Source organism: Acomys minous, assembly GCF_964271855.1.
Source record: "Acomys minous genome assembly, chromosome: 8".
Lineage (NCBI taxonomy): Eukaryota > Metazoa > Chordata > Mammalia > Rodentia > Muridae > Acomys > Acomys minous.
The window spans coordinates 31783920-31808004 of NC_140489.1; the positions used below are offsets into that span (position 1 = coordinate 31783920).

The 24085-nt window shown below is 47.7% G+C and overlaps 1 protein-coding gene across 1 annotated transcript; it reads right to left on the minus strand.

Annotated features, from left to right (window-relative positions):
• On the minus strand, positions 1-23666 carry BATF (basic leucine zipper ATF-like transcription factor). Its single transcript, XM_084791603.1, has 3 exons — positions 23364-23666; positions 21162-21266; positions 1-883 (listed from the first exon to the last, which is right to left on the minus strand). The coding sequence occupies exons 1-3, from the start codon at positions 23424-23426 to the stop codon at positions 674-676; spliced, it is 378 nt and encodes a 125-aa protein (XP_084647729.1). The 5' UTR covers positions 23427-23666; the 3' UTR covers positions 1-673.
• Positions 23667-24085: the final 419 nt, after the last annotated feature.

Genomic DNA, 24085 nt, shown 5'->3' on the forward strand with positions numbered 1-24085 from the left:
CTTCCCAAACAGGCGAACAAAACACGGGGAAGAGATATGAGCTGAGTCCTTCGAGTCCTGGAGAAGTTCCCTGAAGCTGAGCGGAAAACCCAGGCCCCAAACCAACAGAATGAAGTTTGCAGGATGCTGATGGGGAAAAACGAGAAGGAAGCTGCTTTCCAGAGCTGGTTTCTTAGAAAATATTTATTTAGAAAACTATTAGCGGCCGGGCGTGGTGGCGCACGCCTTTAATCCCAGCACTCGGGAGGCAGAGGCAGGTGGATCGCTTTGAGTTTGAAGCCAGCCTGGTCTACAGGGTGAGTCCAGGACAGCCAAGGGTACACAGAGAAACCCTGTCTTGAAAAAAAAAAAACAAAAAAACAAAAAAAGAAAAGAAAAGGATTCGCCTCCTGCTCGCCTCCCTCGGTGCTGTGGGTCTTAGGCATCATCCACGACATTCTGTTTCGCTGCTTGGGTCATGTAGGGTCTAGTGCAGTGACTATACTTTTTTTTTTGGCGGCCTCAAGTCCCTCTGGCCACTACAGTTCTTATGTTCAATACTGGTCCAGGCCTCTGCCCCTGGGTCTCCTGATGGAGGTATGAGGGCAACCTGGCCTCGGTTTGCGTGCCCCTCCAATGGCGGCCCGTGGGAGTAGCATCGACTCGGAGGCTCTCTGTCCTCTTGTCGGGACGGTCAGGGCTGGAAGCGCGGAGAGCTGATGTGAGGCTGATGGAAGGCGTGGGCGCTGTACACCACCTCAGGGGGTGAGGGGGTGCCGCTGGCCAGCACGGAGCACAGGGGCTCGTGGCTGCTCAACACGGATGTGAAGTACTTCAGCTCCTCTGTGAGCTGTTTGATCTCCTTGCGCAGAGCTGCATTCTGTTTCTCCAGGTCTTCGCTCTCCTGTAAAGGGACAAGGGGCATGACTGTGAGTGTCAGAGAAGCTGCAAAGGCCGGTGGGGTGTGAAGCAGGTGTGTGGGGGGCTGAGGGCTGGGGAGGTGGGGGCTGAGGGGCAGAGTAGTTTTCCATCAGCACAGCCATGAAGAGGGGCAACTGAGGACTCATGTACACATGAGGATGTGTGCACATGTACACATACGTTTGTATGGGTGCACCTATATATAAGTATGTGGGTGTGCATAAATATCAGATTGATCCAACTGCTAATAGTTGTCTGTTTTAACTAATAAGAACAACAATTTTAGTTGGGTGTGGTGGTGTACGTCTTTAATCCCAGCACTCAAGAGGCAGAGGCAGAGGCAGGCAGATCTTTGTGAATTTGAAGCCAGCTTGGTCTACTGAGAGAGTCCAGGACAGCCAGGGGTATACAGAGAAACCCTGTCTCAAAAAACTCAAACCAGCCAGACCGTGATGGTACATGCCTTTAATCCTAGCACTTGGGAGGCAGAGGCAGGCAGATTTCTGTGAGTTCGAGGCCAGCCTGATCTACAAAGTGAGTCTAGGATAGCCATGCTACAAAGAGAAACCCTGTCTCAAAAAAAAAAAAGCCAGATTTATTTATTTATTTATTTATTTATTTATTTATAGCAATTTCACATAGACAGTTTCCTCTGTCTCTGTGGCTATAACAGAACACTGGAGGCTGAGTTGTTTATTTAGCTCAGAGTTCTGGAGGTTCAAGGACATGGTGGCTGCGGGTCATGCGTGGTGGAAGAGTGGATGGGCAGGTAGGGAGTGTAGAAACGGAACTTGCATGTAGAAGAGAGGGGAGTCTCTTTATAACAATCCACATAAGATACGCAGCCCCATCCCTCAAAGGTGAGAGAGACATCTGGGCATGGTAGTGCACACCCATAATCCCAGTACTCGGAAGGCAGAAGCCAATAGAGCTCTGTGAGTTTGAGGCTAGCCTAGTCTACAAGGCAAGTCCAGGACAGCCAGGCTTACACAGAGGGGGAAAATAAAACTGAGAGAGACAAGTAGGCATGGTGGTACAGACCTGTCATCCCAGAGCAAGGCACGTGGAGGCAGAAGATTGGGAGTTTGAGGCCAGCCCAGGCTAGAAAGGAACTAAAGTGAATCCCTTCTTACCCTGTCTCTAAATAAATGAGTATAAAGGGCTGGAAAATATGCCTGGTGTGCATAAGGCAATGGAGCCCTGGGTTCAATCTCCAATACTGAAAAGGAAGAAAAGAAAGGAGGGAGGGAAGGAAGGGGAGAGTGAAACTGGGGAAAGAAGCTGCGTGTGATGTCACACGCTTTTAATCCCAGTACTCGGGAGGCAGAGGCAGGCAGACCGCTGTGAGTTCGAGGCCAGCCTGGTCTACAAAGTGAGTCCAGGACAGCCAAGGCTACACAGAGAAACCCTGTCTCAAAAAAAAAAAAAACCTGAAACCAAAACCCTAAAACAAACAAACAAACAAACAAAAACAACAAAAAAGAAAGTGGGGAAGGAAGAAAAACAATAGAGAAGAAATTGCTACCTCTTAGCAACATAATCTCCTCTTGCTGCCCACCTCCCCCTCTCCCTGTGTGCCCCCCCACCCAGGTGTGTGTGTGTGTGTGTGTGTGTGTGTGTGTGTGTGTGTAGACATGCCTGCCTGTGTCCCTCAGGTGGTAAGCATATGCCAAGAGAAACTGGTAATCTGGCCAGATCCGGAGAGAGCAGAAAGCAGTTTGTGAACGGTTTTCCGCACACTTACTCCCCACCACACACCTTGCACCTTGTGTTTGCACTTGTCTCACAAGCACTGCCCGCTGCACTCGGGTGCTAGGACGTTTGGGCCTTTTGTGATGGACTTGGCACTCTGTTCTGCTCCCTCCTGCCCACAACTGTGGGCTTTGCAATTCTGGTCCAAGTCCTCTGGAAACCGTGGACAGGACTCAGTAGACACTACATGTTTCTCTATACATGTAAACCCATGACGAAGCTTATAGACACAGGAAGAGGTTATCAATAAACAATCACGGAATGGAACATTCATGATAATATGTGATAATCAGAGTTGTTTAAGACTTAAGAATTGTTTATTTCTGGAACTTTCCACTTCGTCTCCTCAGGCCACAATTGACAGTGGATAACTAAAACCATAGAAAGCGAAACCTCAAATAAGGTGTCCTGTACTCTCTCTGTGTCAGTACAGAAGAAACAAGCATTTTTTTTCCTGTCCAGAAACATCTTTCCAAGATGGAAGGGGACTGCATCATTTACCAGGCACCATGGTGCTCTGGTATACAGCAATTGCTGAGAAAAAGCTTCTTCAGACAATGAGATTCCCAGACCTCACTAAATAGATTCCTGCTAAGTACTGGGGCCTCCCAACTCCCCAGAGAGGCAATGGTACTGGAGGGGCAAAGGAATCTCCGTGCAGCTCAGAAGCCCCTCACCCCCACCCTCCACAGCTGGCTCTTCTGCAGAGCTGGGAATCGGGAAGAAATTTAGACTCCGGAATCTGTGCGTGCGTGCGTGCGTGCGTGCGTGCGTGCGTGCGTGCGTGCGTGCGTGCGTGCGTGCGTGCGTGCGTGCGTGCGTGCGTGCGTGCGTGCGTGCGTGCGTGCGTGCGTGTGTATGGGTGGGTGCAGGAGCATACACGCTCAGCATGCACATGGAGGTTCCACAGGCACCTCCCACATTTTGTGTGAGAGAAGGTCTCTCATTGGCCTGGGACTGCAGGCTGGCTCACAGACTTCCAGAGATCTGCCTCCAGCCTTACCGCTGCTGAGATTCCAGGCGTGCACTCCCTGACATTCGTGCTTTACCAACTAATCCTTACCCCCAGCTCTGGAAACCTGAACCTTTTAACAGGTGTCTCAGGTCATTCTAATGAGAACAAGCAAGTTTGAAAACCTTGGTTAAATACGATACAAACCATTAAAGCCCGCGTTAATTATTTAAGCGCGTATTAAATGCCTGCTTAGGTACCAAATGAACTTCAGTGTTTGTTGACGGGCTGATAGCATCAATTGTTGACATGAGAATGTTGACTCAAAAGTATAGCAGTTAGCAAAGGCCCGGTAACTTGACATTTAAATTTTGCCCTAACTGATCCACCAGGAGTGAGCTGCCGGCTGTTGAGACATGGGATTGGTCAGTTACGCTGCCAAACACCTAACCCTAGCACAGTCCCGGCTTGCTTTTTAAGTGGCGGAGGAGCATAGGATCCTGACCTTGCTCATCCAGGAAGGTCAGATGTTAGCGTGCTCCGCCTCTGAGACATTTAGGATGCTTTCTGAGCTAACCATGGCCCCTTGCCTGGTGCAGAGGAAACCCCACATCTCTAGAGACAGGAAGCGAATGGTGGTCAGTCCCTGGATGCTGTCCCTGAAGGCTGTGGCCAGCTGGGCGTTTCACTGTCTTTGATTTTCTGCCACATCCCAAAGGGAGGTCAGCAAGCTCTTTACCAGAAAGGCGGCACCCCTTTACTGAAAGGTGGGCGAAATGAAGCTGGGGCGCGGTATGCTAAGACGGGAACTGGGGCCCGGAGTCCTGGCCCTTTTCCTCCAACCCCTCTCCTCGCCCCCTCTGAGAGTTTCCACTGGTGACAGCATTTACAGTAAGTTCCGTGCTCTGAAGAGCCTGGGCAAACCCCAAGGCAGCAAGGAGGGAAGGGCCCGGTGGGCGGGCTCTGATCTTCTCCCCGCCTAGAGGCAGGCCCAGCTTTCGGGAAGTGACTGTAGGGCAGGCAAGTCACTAGCTCGCTCTGTGGAGCTCCCTCCACCAGCCTTCTCTTAGAAACCTCCGGGGGCCTACAGATGTCAAAGCCCAAGCTGGGGCAGACCTGACTAACCACTGCCTGCTGCCTCTAAACATGAGGCAAAGTTTGTCTTTACCTTGAAAAGCCGAAGACATTGCAAAAACTGTAAGCTCCGGGCCTTGCAGACACCGGCTGCTCCTTAGAGAAAGAATGACTTCCCTTGTAGGAGGAAGTTGGCTGCTCTGGGCCCCATCCCTCTACCTTGCTGGGGGCAGCAGGGCTAGGAGAGGACGCATAGAGCTAAAGGGACAGTTGGTGGCAGGGCTCCATCCATTTGGACTCATTCCTCCTGCCTTTTCTGAACTGATGGCCTGACACAGAAGTAAGCTGAGGGCTCCCAGGAGCAAGGAGAAGTCCTCAGCGCCCTCCCCCCTCCCCCCCCCTTCCCAAGGAATGACAGTTCCAGCGACTAATGTACACGTAGACTAGGATCCCCATATGACATCATACAGCATCACAGGCTGAGCCAGCAGCCACCGAGGGCTCTATCCTCCAACATGAGCCAGGGCCTGGCTCCAAGGCAATGATGGCCTCCATAGGTGGTCATGGCTGGGTGGCCCCAGGAGGACTCACTTTTCCTAATGAATACTGGTGCTTCACTTGAAGATATGAAGGCTGGTCCAAAATGGTCCTTAACCTTACCCAGACACCGGGTCGTCAGGGAAGCACTAGCAATGCTAATTGGCTAGATCTGGGTTAAACCTGGGCGTGGCTGTTACAGGCTCCACAGGGCTTCTGTTGGGCAGCTAATGCTGTTGGCTACAGGAACAGGAGAGTCTCCAGTTTCCTTTTGAATTCTCCAATATTTCAGATTCCAAATGGGCTCCCTAATGTATTAGTAGACCAGAGCCTGTAATTCCCCGGCCTCTTGGTATTTTTGTGCATGTGTCTGTGGGCAGGGATACACGTGCGTGTGTGTGTGTGTGTGTGTGTGTGTGTGTGTGTGTGTGTGTGTGTCTGTCTGTCTGTCTGTCTGTCTATCTGTCTGTCTGTCTGTCTGCCTCTGGCATCAAGATTTAAATATATGCCAGACATGCATGCCTTTAATCCCAGCACTTGGGAGGCAGAGGCAGGCAGGTCGATGTGAGTTTGAGGCCAGCCTGGTCTACAAAGCAAGTCCAGGACAGCCAAGGATACAAAGAGAAATCTTGTTTTGGAAAACAAACAAACAAAAAAGATTTAAATATATGCATCTATATAGTATATATAAGTATACATTTATATTTAATTTAATTTAATTTTTGAGAGTTTTATTATGGAGCCTAGCTGGTTGTGTATTCTGGACTGGTCAAAACTCAGAGATCAGCCTGTCTTTGCATCCTATGTGCTGGGATTAAAGGAATATGCCCGTGACCCACCCTCTTAAGTATCTTATAGTTATCATTGTATTTCATCTTTTAACATCTCACTTATAAAAAAAAAGTGGGGTGGGGGGTGGGAGGAAATCAGGCACAGAGAAGTAAAGCAACAGGTTGGAGGTCACACAGCTTGTGGGCCCTTTGCCTCCGGCCTTGGGAGCTTGGCTCATCCCCTGCTCTGTTCGCTTGCCACCGTTCCCACCCCAATCCCCCTACCTCCTGTTGTACTCCTCCAAATGCTAATGTTCACAGCTCACGGTCCCTCACCTGTGGGCCACCTGATGCCACTTCTATCAAGAGTTGGGGGTGGCTAAGGAGGAGGCTTCCTGAGGCATGGGAACATTCTGGGAAATCCCCTGATGGAGGAGCAGAAGAGGAGGTCACTTAGAGCTCCTGAGTGGTGGGGAATCCCCAGGCTGGTCCCTCAACCCCAGGCAGCTGAGCTGGAGGGAGACTGGGAGCAGCAAGCACCTCTAGCTGGGGTCTGGCCTCAGCTCAGCAGGGGCTCCCTGGACACACTTACTCCTTAGAGCTCTCCCTGGCCAGCTCTTGGTTAGTGCTTTGACTTTTTTTTTTTAACTGTATTTTATGTGCATGTTTGCCTGCATTTGTGTCAGGATACCATATATGTGTCTGGTGGTGTCTGTGGAGCCAGAAGAAGGTGTCAGATCCACCCCCTGGGACTGGAGTTACAGATGGCTGTGAACCACTGTGTGTGGGCTGGACATTGAACCTCGCTCCTCTGGAACAGCAGCCAGGGCTCTTAACCACTGAGCCATCTCTCCAGCCTCAGCTTCTTCCATTTATTAATACCTGTTTCCAGAGGCTGAAAATAAACTCTCTGTTTTTTTCTTCTCAAAGGAACGTGCACAGTATCATTGTCGTGGCCACTCACGTGGCATTTGGAGTCGGTGCCACCATGTGCCACATATCAAATACACATGGCAAGTAGAGCCCACAGCTCCTGAAGGTTTCCACCTGAGAGGTGGCTGCTCCCGAGGAGAGGGAGGACTAGGCCTCCATCTGCCACCATTTGCCTTTCCCCTGAAGGGAGGAGTCACCACACCACTCCGGAGCTGTCTTCTTTCAGCTCCTGGCCGTCAGTAGCTGGTCAGCCACAGCAGCCATGCCCTCTGGGCCCTGTGTATAGTCACAGGGTTGAAAGACTGTCACCTGGGCCTCATTTTTCCATGGCCCTACAGTTTGAAAAACACTGGAGGTTAGCTCGCTCAGCACCCTCCGCAAACACGCCACTGCTCTCGGCTAGAGACTCAAATAGCCAGTTTCCTCGCATCTGGAGCAAAAACGAGCATGCTTGCGTGCCTGTGTGTGTGTGTGTGTGTGTGTGTGTGTGTGTGTGTGTGCATGCCTGTGTGTGAGAGACAATTACAACTGGTGATGTGTAGGTAAGAGCGCAGGAGCAGAGGCTTCTCTTTCCTCTTACATGATAGAGCTGCCAGACAAGGACAAAGCCACTCTCCTTCAACACAGAGTGAAACCTGGAGGGGCAGCAGCAGCCGCCGCCGCCCGAGGTACTGCAGCCTCGAGAAGACAGCCGAGCAGATGGCAGTGGCACAGAGGACTCTTTCTCCTGTTTCTAACCTGCTCTTTCCATTTCTGAGCTTCTTTGAATGTGAGAAAAAGAAACCCCGTGGCTTGCAGCCGCCTTTCTCTTATTTGTAGCCAAGGCTTGCCGTGAGGGCTGTGCATGCAGCCAGCCCCAAGGCGCTGAGATGGAGCACTTGGGTGAGTATGAAGTCACTCCACACCAGTGGTTCTCAACCTGCGACCCCTTAATACAGTTCCTCATGTTGTGCTGACCCCAACCATAAAATTTATTTTCTCTGCTACTTCGTAACTGTGATTTTGCTACTGTTATGAAAGGCAGTGTAAATATCTGATGTGCAGGATATCTGATGTGTGACCCCAAAGCTGGCAACTGTTTCTCTACACGTTTTGCTGCATGCCCCTGATGACTTCAGTTTATCCAGTTTATTTCTGTGGCTCTTCATCCATTTCCAATGCCTCGGGATGCAGTCTTTTCTCCCAAAGCACTTTCCTTGCTGTGTTTGTGATTAACAAGCACCTCAATCCACTGCAGACCCCACACTGTGAACTCCACCCTGTGTCCTTCAGAGGCCCCGGTTTCATTGTTCTGTACGGGACCCGGGCATCAAGATTTTAAAAATAATTCCCAGGCAAGTGCAGTGCTTAACCAAACTGAGAATCTGAGAATTGCATTCACTGCAGGTTCTTTTTCTTTTCTTCTTCTTTTTTTAAAAGATTTATTTTTTTATGTATATAAGTACTTTATTGCACGTATGCCACATGATACAAGAGAGCATCGGACCACATAATAGATGGCTGTGAGCCACCATGTGGTTGCTGGGAATTGAACTCAGGACCTTTGGATGAGTAGCCAGTGCTCTTAACTGCTAAGCCATCTCTCCAGCTTTCCCTGCAGGTTCTTAAAATCGATATGACAACATAACTAATCATTATTAAATTTATTTCACGTTTTATCTCAATATATATAAAATTTTTTTCCCTTTTTGGTTTCTCGAGACAGGGTTTCTCTGTGTAGTCTTGGCTTTCCTGGAACTCACTCTGTAGACCAGGCCTGCCTCTGCCTCTCAAGTGCTGGGATTACAGGTGTGTGCCACCACCCAGCTACATTAAATATATATTGTCTAAAGTAGCATAAAACAAAGAATCAGAGTTGGATGAAAATTTCTAAGTTAAAAAGTTTTCCTAAAATGCTTTGGAATTTCAACGTAATATACTATTGGTGAATACAATGTTTGGAACATCTCTTCAAATGTTAAATGTATTAATTGTTATTATTACTGTATATGTATGATGTGGTGTGTGTGTATATGTATGTGTGTGTGTATGTGTGTGTGTGTGTATGTGTGTGTGTACAGACATGCATGAGCTATGGAGGGCCTTTGGAGGTCAAAGGTCATCTTTCCAGAGCCATTTCTGTGAGTTCCAGGGACCAAACTCAGCTCAGCCAATTGTGCTGCAAGTACACTTACTCCATGGCCCCAGCACATATGATGGAAAGCGAAGAGGTGGGCATCTATGTGAGTCTCACTAGCTGAAACTTGGTTTCACTAGTTCCCTTTGGATTGGTGAGCTCCCTCAGGACAGAGGGAGCTACCATTGTCTTCAAGGGTCAGTCTCCGGTGACGGGACAGAGACAGCACAGAGTAAATGCTCAACAAAATCACGTTGACATGTGACAAAGGCCTGTGAAGGTGTCTACCGAGTAGACATGTGGCATCTAGGAGGTTATGGGTGAGTGTTTAGCCCAACATGACAGTTTTGCCCGCTTCTGTAACTGGGGGCAGTTACAAAGAATCTAAGAGGTTCCTTTTTCAAAAGGCCTAGCCGTAAAGAGAGGGACTAGCCGAGCCACACCACTCTGCCACCACCTCCGCTTTGAATGTAATTTCCCCACCCTTGTACTTGACCTTCCCTGATTAGATCAATCCAAGAAGGCAAAGTGTGGATCTCAGAGTTCTCATGAACAAGCAGAGAGAAGGACACAGAGCTCTCCCAAGTGACAAACCTCCTTCCAGCTGGAGCTCTACTTTTCTTCTCAGCAGCTTATGGGAGGAGGGGGGCACCGGAGGGAGGTCAGGAGGGGGGAGGTTCGGTTCACTGGCTGGGAGGCGTAAGCCCCGGGGGGCGGCGTGGTTAACACTATACTATTGATGTGTTAAACAACATGCTGTCAACCCGCTTTGTTCATATTTATCTTTATATCACAGACCATCAACCTTGGCCAGAGAGAAGCGCCTGTCCGCAGTAGTCAGAAGTTAACGTAGGGATCCATCACTGGTGGATGAGTGTGGAGACCAAGCGACTATTGAGCGCTCAGCCCTGGGTGGGACATGGATACAGCTCCTAGCCCTTCAACCAAGGCTCAGGGAACTTCACAAAAGAGGGGGCAGAAGTAGTGTAAGAGTCGGAAGTTGGGGAGGGGTTGTGAAATGCTGTCTTCTTGGTGTGACGTGGCCTGGCCGTTGAGCTCACAAACTGACTTACTTGAAAAGATCGTGGACCAATCCAACCAATGAGCAGCCCTGATTGGACTCCATGGATTTAAAGAGAGGACATGGGTCAGGGAGGGAAGGGGGGATGCGTTGGGGAGAGTGGGAGAAGAGCCAGGGACGAATGGTCAATATGCACGGCTTATATGTATGAAGTTCTCCAAGAATTAATAAAAGATATCCTATTTTAAAAATCTTTAGATTGAGAGCAACCCCAGCTTGGATTAGAATGCCCTTCGTGTGCTCCGTCTCCCCAGCCTGGGTCCTCCCACGGCATATCTGCTGATCCCTGTCACTCTGACTCTTGTCTGTGGCTCACCTTCCTTTTCTGATGCCTCAAGTCTCTGCCCTCGGTCCCTTTTCCCCAGATCTTTCCAGCATCCTCTTTACACTTACACTTGATCTCCAGTGTCAGGGCCTTGGGAAAGCCTCTCTGCTCACTGCCCTAACCCTGCCCCCAATTTGCTTTCAACATTGTAGTACTGCATTTTCTTCAAAGCGTTTCCCCCCACCCCTGGGGGGTGGGGGTATAGTTAGTGACATCCTGTACTTGTCTGCTTTCCAGACCTACAGTTGAATGTTAAGGCCCATGAAAGCAAGGGTTCAGGCTTCCGAGATAGAATCTTCGTGCCCGACTGAGCCACACGTGAGGGAGGCTGGTAAATATTTGCAGAGCAGATGGATCGTTTCAGCTGGTGGAAGCTTCAGAGCTGAGCCACTTCACAGCATCCTGGAGCTCCCAGCCAATCAGTGGACACGAAGAGTGGTCATGTGTCGTTGATTCCCTTCCAGTTGCTGGAAATTGCCTGTTGGTCCTAGGAAGTTTGGCTCTCTGTGTGGACTTGAACTTTGCCGTTTCCTCTGCCTTTGTGAGTGATCCAGATCACTCAGCTCTCCCAAACTTCCTGGGGGTGGTCCAAGTTCACCTGCTGTTCTGGTATGATATTTATTAGGGTCTTTTTTTCACTCCCCAAAGGCATCATACAGAAACCTGACCATGATACCTCTCCCTCAGTCTCCTTAAGACTTCTCTCACCTTTGACCACATTCTTTAAAAAAAAAATAATGAAAATATACAGCATGACTATAATAAAGATATTAATTAACTTGAGATACGGTCTCAGTATGTGCCCCTACTGGCCTGGAACTCACTATATAGATTAGGCTGGCCTTGAAATCAGACAGACCCATCTGCTTCTGCCTCCTGTGTGCTGGCCTTAAAGAGCGTTTACGATGTAAAGCATCCATGATCATAGTCCCTGATGCCTGTTTTCATTTCTACTTTTTGTTTGTTTGCTTTTTCAAGACAAGGTTTCTCTGTGTAGCTTTGGTTGTCTGTCCTGGACTCACTTTGTAGACCAGGCTGGCCTCGAACTTACAGAGATCCACCTGCTTCTGCCTTCCAAGTGCTGGGAATTGTTCAAAGATTCATGTGCCCCAAGATAACTACAGCCCCTGTGATCTTATACTGCTGGAACCGACGCCACCCAGAGCAGGCACAGAGAAGTACTAAAGCAAGCAACCTTGTCAACTAGTTTTGTGAAGACTTCTCATTACACACACACACACACACATACACATACACACACACACTGCACTGGTGTTTTGTCTGCATTTATGTCTTGGAGTTACAGTTGTAAGCTGTCATGTGGATGCTAGGAGTTGAGCCCAGGTCCTCTGGAAGAGCAGTCAGTGCTCTTACACTTTGAACCATCTCTCCAAGCCCCTAAGTTATTAATTTCTTTTGTCTTTTTTTTTTTAAAGACAAGATTTCTCTGTGTATCCTTGGCTGTCCTGGACTCACTTTGTAGACCAGGCTGGCCTCAAACTCACAGCGATCTGCCTGCCTCTGCCTCCTGAGTGCTGGGATTAAAGGCGCATGCCACCATGCCCAGCCCCAAATTATCAATTTCTAAGGAAGGAAAAAAAAACCTTAAAAAAGAGAGACCCTCATATATCTGTTGTATACCCTAGACCTTCCCCTATGGGGAGAAGGGGCGAGACAAAAACACCTGCAAGTGTAAAAACCCAGGTACAAGGTGCCTAGGGTACGCATAAACTCCTCAAAAATGGGAGTTTATGTAAGTGTGTAAACCCAGGTACAAGGTGCCTAGGGAATGCATAAACGCCGCAAAAATGGGAGTTTATGTAAGTGTGTAAACCCAGGTACAAGGTGCCTAGGGTACGCATAAACGCCACAAAAATGGGAGTTTATGTGTGTAAACCCAGGTACAAGGTGCCTAGGGTATGCATAAACTCCTCAAAAATGGGAGTTTATGTAAGTATATAAACCCATGTATTAATGCCTAGGGTATACAGTCTGTCTCAATAAAATGTGGGTAATTACTCTCTTCAGGGGACATTTGGCAAGTTCATAACTGGAGGGAGACAGGTCTAGAGACTTCTGCTGGGTAGAGTTTTACATTTTGCAGCACATAGGACAAACACATAGTATTATCAGAATTATTATCAGAATTAGGGGTACAGGCCTGTAAACCCAGCTGCTTTGGGAACCGAGGCAGCAATATTGAAAGTTTAACATCTGCCTCAACTATAAAGTGAGTTCAAGGCCAGTCTGGGTGTGTTGTCTCAAACTTTTAAACGTAGGGGGCGGGGAAAGACTAGTGATATAGTTCAGTGGTAGAGTGTTTACCCAGCATGTGAAAGGCACTAGGTTCAATCCCTAATACCAGGACAAAAGAAAAAAGTGTCAGACTCAACGTGTCAACCACCCTGAGGTTGAGAACCTGCCTCAATGTGTATTGTTTTCATCATCAGAATAGAAAATGGGGTTATTTTCATTTGGGTAGGGAAAATGTGTGTAAGCTTTTTGTGCGTATTCTCTGCCCACTTACTGATTAGTGTCTTGATGTTTTTCTTGCAAAAGATGTTTTTCTTTTTGGGTATACATATTAAATCTTGGTGTACTTAACTTAATGCAGATATAGTCTTCAAAAACATCATTAGGCTTTTAGGTTCCTACCTTTACATATTCTAAATAAAGAGGCATTTAAACTCTAGGCCATATCCACCTTAACTCCCTTTATGATCTCTTGATGTTGGTGAATGTTCTAGAACTAATGAGAGTCTTATTGTGTAAGCATCCTCACCATCAGTCTATTTTTTGGCTTACCCTGTGCAAAATAACAAATGGAAAAAACAAAAATAAAACCAACCAGACAGAAACAAAAACAAAACTCAGAATGGCACAAAATAGATGCAGGCTGGTAAGGAGACAGGAACTCAAGGTCCTTTGGTGTCACCAAGAAAGACATTGATTTCCTCATTGGTAACATGATAAGTTGGCTTAAAATCCATGAGTTTCCTTTTTCAGCATTTTGAGCCTATGAACAAGACAGTATGGCCACAATTATTGACATTTCCTCTGCAAACCATTATGTGCCCCTATGGTGAGACTGTGAAAAGACAAACAGAAAGTTTTTTTTTTATCCTGTGGACCGGTCTATGTCTGTGGGAAGCGGGGACTACACTGAGGTGCCACTGAGGAGGGCCTCCTGAAGACACCTGCTGAATGGGGGTAGCTGTCGGCTTGTGACCTGGCACCCACAAACCAGTGTAGCTAGGCATTCTTCAAGTCTGAGAGCCTCCCACCCTAACACACCCACCCACCATCCTGGGAGAAGCAGTTGGGGTGGTAAATTGTCTTGATGTGTTCTTCCCCAACTAAAACAGCTGATTTGTAAAGACTCTGCAACTATTTCTGATTGCTTAAGCAATCATATCCATCAGAACAAAACTGCTAAGAGCATCAGGAGGAAGGCAAAGTATCCAAACCCAGGCAACCCAGAAGCAACCACTGTTGGCATTTTGGAGGCTATGCTTCCGCCCGCAGCCCTTGGGCTTTGCGTTAGCAGATGGTGCTCTGCACACTCCTCGTGGCTTGGTTAACTCGATTCAGCCTTGTAGACATCTTTCTAAGTCAAAGAAATAGATCTCCACGGTCAGTTCTAGTGCCAGCCTCAAACTCTAGTGTATAAAAGGATCATAGTCTGCCCAGTGCCCCGGTGTTAGCCATCTGCCTAATTTAACGGCATCCACAAAGTGTTTACTCTTCAGACACACATGCTTCCACGTCCTTCTCTATCATCTTTGCTTTATGCTTGTATAGTCAGAAGAAATGTCCCCAAAGGTTATTCTCATGTATAATATTAATGTAAAAATCTTCTAAAAACATGTGTATATACATATATACCACATATATTGTATGTTTGTATATGTATGTACATATATATATATGTATATGGACACCCACACACAGATAGATAGATAGATAGATAGATAGATGATGGATAGATAGATAGATAGATGATAGATAGATAGATGATAGATAGATAGATAGATCTTTACTTTCTTGAGCAAGCCTCAAGATGAGCAGGGAAAACTAAGAATTGTGGAAGGTGATGCTTAACAGGAAAGACACTCTCAGTGAGATGTGCAGGGAGATACAAATAGACAGTATGATTAGTGGGAGGAAGCACAACTCTGAAGTCCAAGCTGTGTCAGCTTGGGGCAGAGTACTTCATACAAAGACCGTTTTTTCTTTTTCTTTTTCTTTCTTTTTTTTTTTTTTTTTTTTTTTTTTTTTGCACATCAAGTGCTATACCACTAGTAGGGTCCTTAACCACGGCCAGATGTTCAATCACCACACTTTAAAAAGAGAGACACCAGAGAGGCGGCTCTTTTCCAGAGATGATTCACTTTATAGTGAACTTTTAAGAGGTGGAATTAGCCAGAACGTTCCTTTGTGTCTCGTTGTTTTACGGATCTCTGAATTCTTTATTTTATTAAACCTTAGGGCATGCTCTCCCAGAGACAAAGAACTGCGGAAACGGTAGAGGCCCCTACGTAGTGGCCCCATCTCCCAGACCACCTCAGCAGGCCAAGAGCAGTAGCCCTCGGCACTAACGTCTTTGGGAATGCCTCCATTATTTAATTTTCCTCTAATTTGTCCTCGTTTTTCACAGCATCAGCCCAGTTTGCACGCTTTGTCTGTTGTATGTGATATCAAACATTGCAGGCATCTCTTGTCCTGAACCGCAGTGAGATTCCTTCAGGAACCCACAGTGGCCAGCTACCTGGCTCATCTCTGTCAAAAGAAGCACCGTGCGCTCCCATGTCCAGATCCGGCTCTGGCACTCAAACTACCTCAAGACTAGGTCTCTCTCGCCAACAGCACACTCTGGGAGACGCTGCTGTCTACCTTCCATCTTCTCTACTTTAAGCATCGCCAGCAATGCTTCTAAATTGATCTCAGTTCTATTCTCCACTGACTGAAAAGTCCCCTATGCTGGAAGGTACCAGAGAGTCTCCATGTCACCAGGATGGCTGGCCGCAGGACGGTGACCTTACGCCCCTTCATCTAGTACCATGGACTTTAGGGTCACTCCCATCTTAATCATAGTTACTTCTCCTAAGGGCTGACATAAAAAGGACTAAAAACGCAAATGATTCCCCCCCCCCCCCCCCCGCCTACCTTACAACCTTTGAAAATAAATAACGTCAACAAGTTTGGGTAAATCCATTTGAAACCTGCTTGCGTACTTATGATCAGAAAGATTAAAAAGTGTGGTTTGGAGAAAGCTAGACACTATACTTGTACTTTTCTTACTTAAGAATCTGGAAACTTGCCGTTGGTAAGATGGTGCAGTGGGCAAAGGTGCTTGCTGCCAAGCCTTATCACTTCCGTTCTATCCACGGGACCCACACAGTACAGGGAGAGAACAGACCCCTGTGGGCTGTCCTTTGACATCCACACGTGCATGCACACTTCTCCCCATAGTAAGCAAACAAACAAGCAATAAATAAATAACTGTGAGTTATAACACTTTAAAGAGGAGCTGGGCAAAAGGCTTAGTGGCTAAGGGCATCTACTGCTCTTGCTGAGTTCAGTTTCCAGCACTTAAAGCTCATGGGCCCCTTATAAATCCAGTTCCATGGGATCAATACCTCCCTCTGTCTTTTGTGGGCACCTGCACTCACTTGCACATACCCCTCTCCCCACGCACATAACCTAAAAGAAAAAAACAAAAACAAAAAACCTTAAAAACTGTTTTAGAAAAGGAAGCGATAGTTTTTCCACATTCAAACGCAACACATTTTCACAGTTCCTTCTGTCACAGTCCACTCAGAATGGACCAACTGTCGTTCATTCAACCGCCCTTCTTCTACTAACGAATATTTACCTTGTTTTCAGTCATTACTGATCAGCGGCAGAGAACCCACCTAGCTGTATACAAGTCCCTGGGTTCAATCCCCAGCGCCACTAAACAAAACAAAAACCAAGAGGAAACCAAACCCTAGCAGTGACTCCTTGCTTCCAGTGGCGCTCCTGAACAGATTCCCAGATGGCAAAGTGCTGGGGACAGGGAAGGTGTGCCTGTCATCTGAGAGGGCGTGGCCAGGCTGCTATCTTAGGGTGTCTTGCCTTGCTAAGGGAATATGGGGCTCACTCTCCCCTCTCCCTTGGCCATTTCCTGTGTCAGTGTCATCTTTCACCTCTGCCAGCCTAGCAAGGAAGTCTCACATTTACCCTAATTGGCATTTTCCTGAGGCGGCCTGCCCTGTCTGTACGTATTTAAGCACATTATATTTCTCCCTTTCTGTAACTTCGTCGTCATGCTCATTTTTCTTCAAGATCCATCATTTTCTGGTCATAGAGCTTTCCCATATGCAGTAAACATCTCTTTTTAGCACACAAGCTTTCTAGGTAATTTCCTCCCAGTGGAAACTTGCCTTTGATTTGGTATATAATATATTGACCTATGTAGACTGTTCAAAACTTCATCCTTTTTTTAAGATGCAGTCTCACTATGTAGGTGAGTCTGGTCTTTAGGCAGGGATCACAGAGATCCACCTGCCTCTGCCTTCCATGTGCTAGGATTAAAGGCTGTGCCACCATGCCCAGCCAATTTTTTTTGATGTATGTAAAATCATATTCGTATATAAATATTTCCTTTGTTATTTTCTACGTTATTTGAAAAAAATTTCAGGCCAAGATATATCTTTAAATCTCATATTTCCCCACCCCAAGGCCTCTTTAGTTTACTTTAAAAAATATTTAAACTGTCTGTGTGTTGCATAAGGAAGGAGGGACACAGCCTTTTGTTCCTTCAGATGACTACATAGGTGTCTCAACTCTATTTATTGAATAATTCAACCTCTTTGACTGGGTTGAAACGTCATCCTAGTTGTTTTGTGTTTATATCTGTGCCCTGGAAATCAGCACATACATTTAATGATTATGAACAGAATCACAAATACATTTTGGGTGGAGTTAGTCAATGGTGAGGGCATTGGAACATGGTTGTTGCAGGAAGAGCCTCCTCACCTCTGTCATTGAAAAAGTAATCAGTGTCCCATAGGGAACGACAAGACAGATATTCAAAATGCCTAACGGTAAGCAAGTCACACTCTCACAGGAGAAGCTAGGGGACTGGGCTTTAAGGCAGACAATAGTGTCAACATATGTGAATGAGACTGGGAACCTAAGATAACTTTACTTGATTTTATATTATATTCCCAGTAACTCATAAACTCTGATTTTTTCAAAATCTTGGTGGATGAACCCCATGGACAGAAGAAGTTTCCAGAACCTTTGCATGTAGAGAGAGCACGGAAAGAGGTCAGGGGCAAACTGAGACTTGAGACTGAGCTCACTGGAGGAGGCACACATGTACAGAAGAGGGTAAGTTAGTGAGAGGGGTGACTGTCAGGAAGAGGACACGCAGAGTTCAGGCCACAGCCAAACGCTCTGCCATTCAACGGTGGGAACTGTGTGTTGCTGGCAAAGCTTCCGCCCGAAGCCATGGGACATTCGATTATAGTGGCAGCAGTCCTCGAGACCCGTCCACTCGGCAGAAAGATACCCTACTGTGCTCAAAGAAAGGAGCGTCAAAGAGTTTAGATCCAGGGAAATTGGGACTGGAGAGAACGAGGCTGGGACATAAACAGGGACACAATGACCCCATCGTGGGGTCACATAGACCCACACGGGACACCAGCGATTACTGCAGTTGTAACCAGAACTACCTGTCTAAACCTTTCGGTTCTAACTCTTTTCATCCTGAGAGACAACTGAGAGACAACATGGCAGCTCATAGGCCTCTCCTGAGGGGCTGGGCAGAGGGCAGGGGCCTGAATTTACAGGGAGACAGTCTGCAGCTGGAGATGCGGAGAGCCTTCTCCTGTGTCAGGAGGGAGGGAGTGCTCTGTTACTAGAAGGCATCGGGTGTGCTCTGGGGACCTTCTGCCCAGCAGTGAGTGCTGCAGAGGATGCTCAGGCATCAAAAGTACCCCAGCACTGAGATTCTGCAGAGAAAAAGTACACACACAGGCACGTACACAATACACACACCCACACAACACACAATACACACAGACAATACACACATACAACACACACAGTCAATACACAGACACAACACACAAAACACACATGACACACAGACAGTACACACACATAGCATACACATAATATATACATACAGGGAAAATACATACACACTTTTGTGTATAAAAGTATACATGTGTACATATGTATGCCTACTTAATCTCAGTTTTCATGCCTTTTATTGCACTGAATCTTTTGAATATCTACTGTATACCAGGCACCATGTGAGCTTTTCACATGTACCGTCTCTATAAGCAGTTCCTGTCATTTCCCCTTCTATAGAGAAGGGGCCCAAGTCTAAGGATCATGAAGAATTTATGTGGGTTCAGTCCCACGACAGCAAATGGCAGAGCAGTGGTTCAACCCTGGCTGTCCCTGAGCAATGCTCAATTTTCTTCTTCTTCTTCTTCTTCTTCTTCTTCTTCTTCTTCTTCTTCTTCTTCTTCTTCTTCTTCTTCTTCCTCTTCTTCCTCTTCCTTCTCCTCCTCCTCTTCATTCTCCTCCTCCTTCTCCTCCTCTTCGTCCAATATTGTAAACTTATAAAGCTTTTAGGAGCTTGCCCACCCAGGGTCTATCCTATTGTAAGTGTGGCTTTGTGTCTCTAAGGAGTATTAAACAAGAGCCAGACTTAGGTAGGGAAAGTCAACTTAAAATAGTAAAACTGTGTTGTGAGATTTTAAGTTCCAAAGGTCTGTCACTGGAAGTGTATAAATAGCAGTGGCAGAGACTGATTGCTCAGACTGTACTGATTCAGTTTGTATTGACTGCTGTTTATTCTCTTTCATTTTATTTTATTTATTTTTGTCAGTTTGACACAGATTTGTCAACAGAAAAGGACGCTAGCATGTACTGGAGAATATGTTAAGTGCCCATCAAACAAACATGGGCACAGGCAGAGAGGGAAGGACATCCTGTTCTCGGTTTCCTTATAGCTAAAAGATGTGCCATTCTCCCTCCTTTTTTGTCTTCTAAAACTATGTGTTACTTATTCTTTTGTTGCATGTGTATGTGTGTGTGTGTTTGCTTGCTTGTATGTGGACATACATGTATAGGGATGCATATCCATGTGTGGGGCCCAAGATTGACATCAGCATCTTTTCCAACTTCTGCACTGTGGCAGGGTCTCATGCTGAACCCAGAGTTTACTGTTTTGGCTAGTGTGGCTAGCCAGTCTGCTCTAAGATTCCTTGTTTTCATCTCCCATGAACTAGAATGACTGGCAGGCTGCCATGGCCATTAGGCCTTTCAGCTCTCTGTCTCTCTGTCTGCCTGTCTCTGTCTGTCTCTGTCTTTGAGACAGGGCTCTCAATGTAGTCCTGGCTGTCCTGAAGCTCACTATGTAGATCAGCTCGCTTTAGACTCACAGACACCCACCCACCTCTGCCTTTTGCCCATTTGTCTGTTATGTGGGTTCTGGGGACTCTGACCCTCATGTCTGAATGGCAGGCATTTTACCCACTGAGCCATTTCCCCAGCCTGCATTCCCCCTGTCCCTGATAAGGTTAAAGCAGCCCTTTGCTGTGACACACATTCGTATCATCACCAGCCCATCTGGCTTTGGCACTTATTGCACTTTTACCTTTGAAGGATATTAGTGGTGTGGAAATGTTTTAGGAGAAAGGGCAGGAAGAAGGATGCCATGGAGAAAGGGTAGTTGAACAAGAACACTATAAAGAGGATGGGGCACACTATAAAGAGGAAAGGTAATGGGGTTGGGACCACTATGCCCAGTCGGGACTCAGCGTCACTGGTCCAGGCTGTGGCTCTGCTAAGTGGGGTTGCAGCTCATCTCTTCCCTGCTAGAAAATTTTGAGAACATTGGCCACTCAACCAGAACAATGACTATCCCAGATAAATGCCTCGAAACTGTTGTCTTTCACAACCCCTACAGATACCATTAACAATGGAAGTCTCAACATAGAACTTTCATGATATGCAGGGGCGGCGGCAGGGGGGAGTCTGTATCTTTGATTGCCTTCTTCCACATGCAAGGGCACTTGGGTGGCAGACCCCTGCCTTCCAGAGGGATGAGATGTGTGCTCCTGAAATAATGAGCTCCCCAAAGTACATAACATCTAACGTCCCCTCAGCATCAGTGTGGTGCTCACGGTGGCTCAGGAAGGATGGCGCTCTCTCTGCAGTCCCTTTTTTTTTTTTAAACAGGTGGTCTGTCTCTCATGAAGCCTCGAGGCTGCCAACATCCCAGTCATCTATCTATCCTTGAGCTCTCCTGGTCTATAGAGGTTCAGCCTCAGGTCCTGTTCTCTGCTACTGAATGTTTTAATACATGCATAGGAGAGGGGAGCCTTTCTTCCCCCACTGCACCCCTGCAGGCCTTACCCTTCCCTTACTCTTCCCATGTACATAGCTCTGCCACAGCAGCATCATCAAAGCTGACAGCTCCACAGCCCCACAGCCCCATGGCGGCCCCACGGCCCACAGCCCCATGGCGGCCCCATGGCCCCACAGCCCCATGGTGGCCTCACAGCCCCACGACCCCACGGCCCCACAGGCCTATGGCCCCACAGCCCCATGGTGGCCCCACAGCCCCACAGCCCCACGGCCCCACGGCCCCACAGCCCCACTGTGGGAAGCAGAGCCTAAGGGACAAGAGCGTAGTAAGAAGTCTGGGTACTCACCAAGTGCAGGGTGTCAGCTTTCTGTGTCTGCCTCTGTCTACTCTTCTGGGCAGCAATGCGATTCTTCTCCCTCCTCTGAACTTTTCTCACATCATCAGATGAGTCCTAGGAAGCAGTGGCAGCAATAACTAGGGAGGTCCGGCCATTCCTCTCTTCTAGTCAAAATAGGCCATTGTGGTGTTTGTTATCCTTCCCTGCCCTTGTCTTTATAAAAAGCCTGTACCCAGATACATTTCCTTCAGCCTTCCCTGCTACCCACCCTCAGGTCTCCTATGGCCCTTCTTTTGATCAAAAGCTACACGAAGAAATGAAGAGAAATGGAGAACCAGCTAAGACAATGAAGTCTGTCCCATAACCTCTGCTCTCTTCAGAGCTCTAGCCTCATATTCTCTCTCTCTCTCAATCTCTCTCTCTCTCTCTGGCAAACTTTGTTGAGCATGTACTATGTACTATGTACTATGTACTATGTGTGTGTATATTTCTATACATGTACTTTCAGATACACTATGATATGATTTCCCAGCTCTCTGAGCAGGCACAGTCTTTTCTATTTAACACAGGACAAAGCTGAGGTCCCCAAGCTCATGGCCACCCACCCTCTGCTGCTGACTCTACAGCCTCTCTGAGAATCCCCTCCTGTCACCAGCAATTTCATTGTGCTGCACCCCGAGGCAGAGGGACCCGCCCCAGACCTCTCTTTTCTTTCATGCGTCCCCTTCACTGGGAGGCCATCTTGAAACCTTCCCACTTCTGAACATGACACCTGCTACAAATGAGGTACCCAAACGAGATTTATGAGTTGAAGTGGAGGTCGCCTGCTTTAGGGAGCCACCGGTAAGTGCTTTGGAGGGCAAGGCGCTCTCTGGGTGTTCTCTAAGTGTATCCTATGGTAGATCAGGGAAGAGAAGCCTTTCTGTGACCCGCCCCTACCCTGTCACCCACCTCCACTGGCCAGAGGGGCCCAGATCCTTGGGTCAGGCCCAGAACCTCTTCCCTCTTTATTAAAAACTTCCAGGTCATTCTAGCAGACAGATATTGGGTAAGAGAGAGCAAGGATGCTCTCTTCCTATAATAAGGCAGGGGACTGGGTTACCATGGAGCTGTGAGTAATTTCCTTCTTAAGAAGAGTATGGTACCATCCTCCAGGCAGTCTGAGCTGCTCAGATAGTGCTGTGAGGAAGGGTGACAGTAGGTGATCGTTATGACAGATGTAACAGGAGATGACTTTATTATTTTATTCTGGGGGATGCAGCATTTTGCAAGCCCTCTGAGTGTGTGTGAGACAGGTGCTCTACCGTTGGGCTATAGGCCCTGCTCCAGATGTGGGCTAAGAATGAAGTTTTTAAGCTATTGAGATGTAAAAGAGTTTAATCTGTGGGTCTATGCTGGATGAGATCTTTCTAGAATGGAGGGGTATCAAGAATGTGGTAGGGGAGGGCCCCAGAAACTACGAGGTGTGAAGGATATCCCATTCGAGGCGTCTCTCAAGCTGAGGCATCTTGGCTTTAGGTAGTCAATCAAATCTCTTAAGCGTCCCAGAATCCTTCCCTCTCTCCCTGGTTTTCCAAAGCTGATGGTAGCTACTAGTAAAGGTCTCCAACAAGCCTCCCAGGCCATGGCCTCCTTTCTTATACTTGGAAGCCACAGAGGAAGAGATACAGGCTGTGGCTTCCATCTCCTTCCTCAATGGCTGTTCTAGTTACAGAGGCAGTCCTTTTCCTCCTGTCTGCTTTACTTTACTTTTCTTTACTTCACTTTACTTTACTTTACTATATTTCTCTTCCCTGGCCTCCGTTCTGTCTCACCCCTTGACTCTTCCTGGAAAGCTAGAGCTCTAGGATTTGAGTGGAGCCTGCCAGCAGCCTACTGGAACATTCCTCTGCTCATGGTGGACCCCTTCCTCTAAGTTCTGTGACATTCAGCCTGCCCCCTGCTTCCTAGAAAGTTTTACAGTGGGAACCTAAATGTGGCAAAGATGAGGCGAACCGCTGGGGAAAGGGGGGAGTTTTGTGGCAGGATAGAGGCTTAGCCACTTGAACCTCTCTCTGCATAGCAAATACCACGTCCAGCTACTAGAGAAGTCCTGCCATGAGCCACTTCCTTCCCGCCGCGCCCCCCCCAACCCCGCCGCCCTCCCCCCAGAACTCCCTGGGTAGGACAGAGCTGCCCAGAAGACTCAGAAGGCAGGGAATGCCGGTGTACCTGCTTGCCAGGGGGAGGAGAGCGGCTGAAGCTGGAGTCACTGCTGTCGGAGCTGTGAGGCATGGCTGTAATCTTCCGGCCTCTCCTGCACCGTCCCAGATGCCCCTGGCGATCTTCTCACTAGCTGGCTCCCTTTCCTGACGGCTAGGGGGCCACTAGCCCTCCACCTTCCACAGGTGCCTCCCTTGCTTGCCCAGCAGCCACCTCCGACAGACCCCTGCGTCCTCCTCTCTATGGGGTGCAGAGGCACTGCTCCCCACAGGGACATCTCGCTTACTTTGGGGCTTGCGCACACGCTCTCTCTTGTGGTTTCTGGTAATTCAAGCTGGAAGTCACATGGGCGGAAACGTCAACAAGTTAGACGGTAGTTAGAGAGAAAATACATATCTGGGAAAAGACCACAGAATTAGGTGAAAGAAAAAAAAATACACAAACCCCCGGTATCTTCCGGCAGTTTGAAAGGCTCTCTTCAATTGATGAAGATAAAAGAGAAAAACAGCCAGGCAGGGAAAATCCCCAGCCAGAATTAGCAAGTTCTCTGCTGTCAACATGGCAAAAGAGAGAGCGGCGGGAAAGAGTTTCCACCGTCACAGGACTTGATTTTTTAAACCCCAATAAAGCAACAAGGCTGGGATCTCTTTTTGGATTTCACCAGAAAGTAGCAGCCCCTCCCGTTTTAGGTTGAGCCTTCCTTATTCTCCTACAGGACAGTGCGGTGGTCT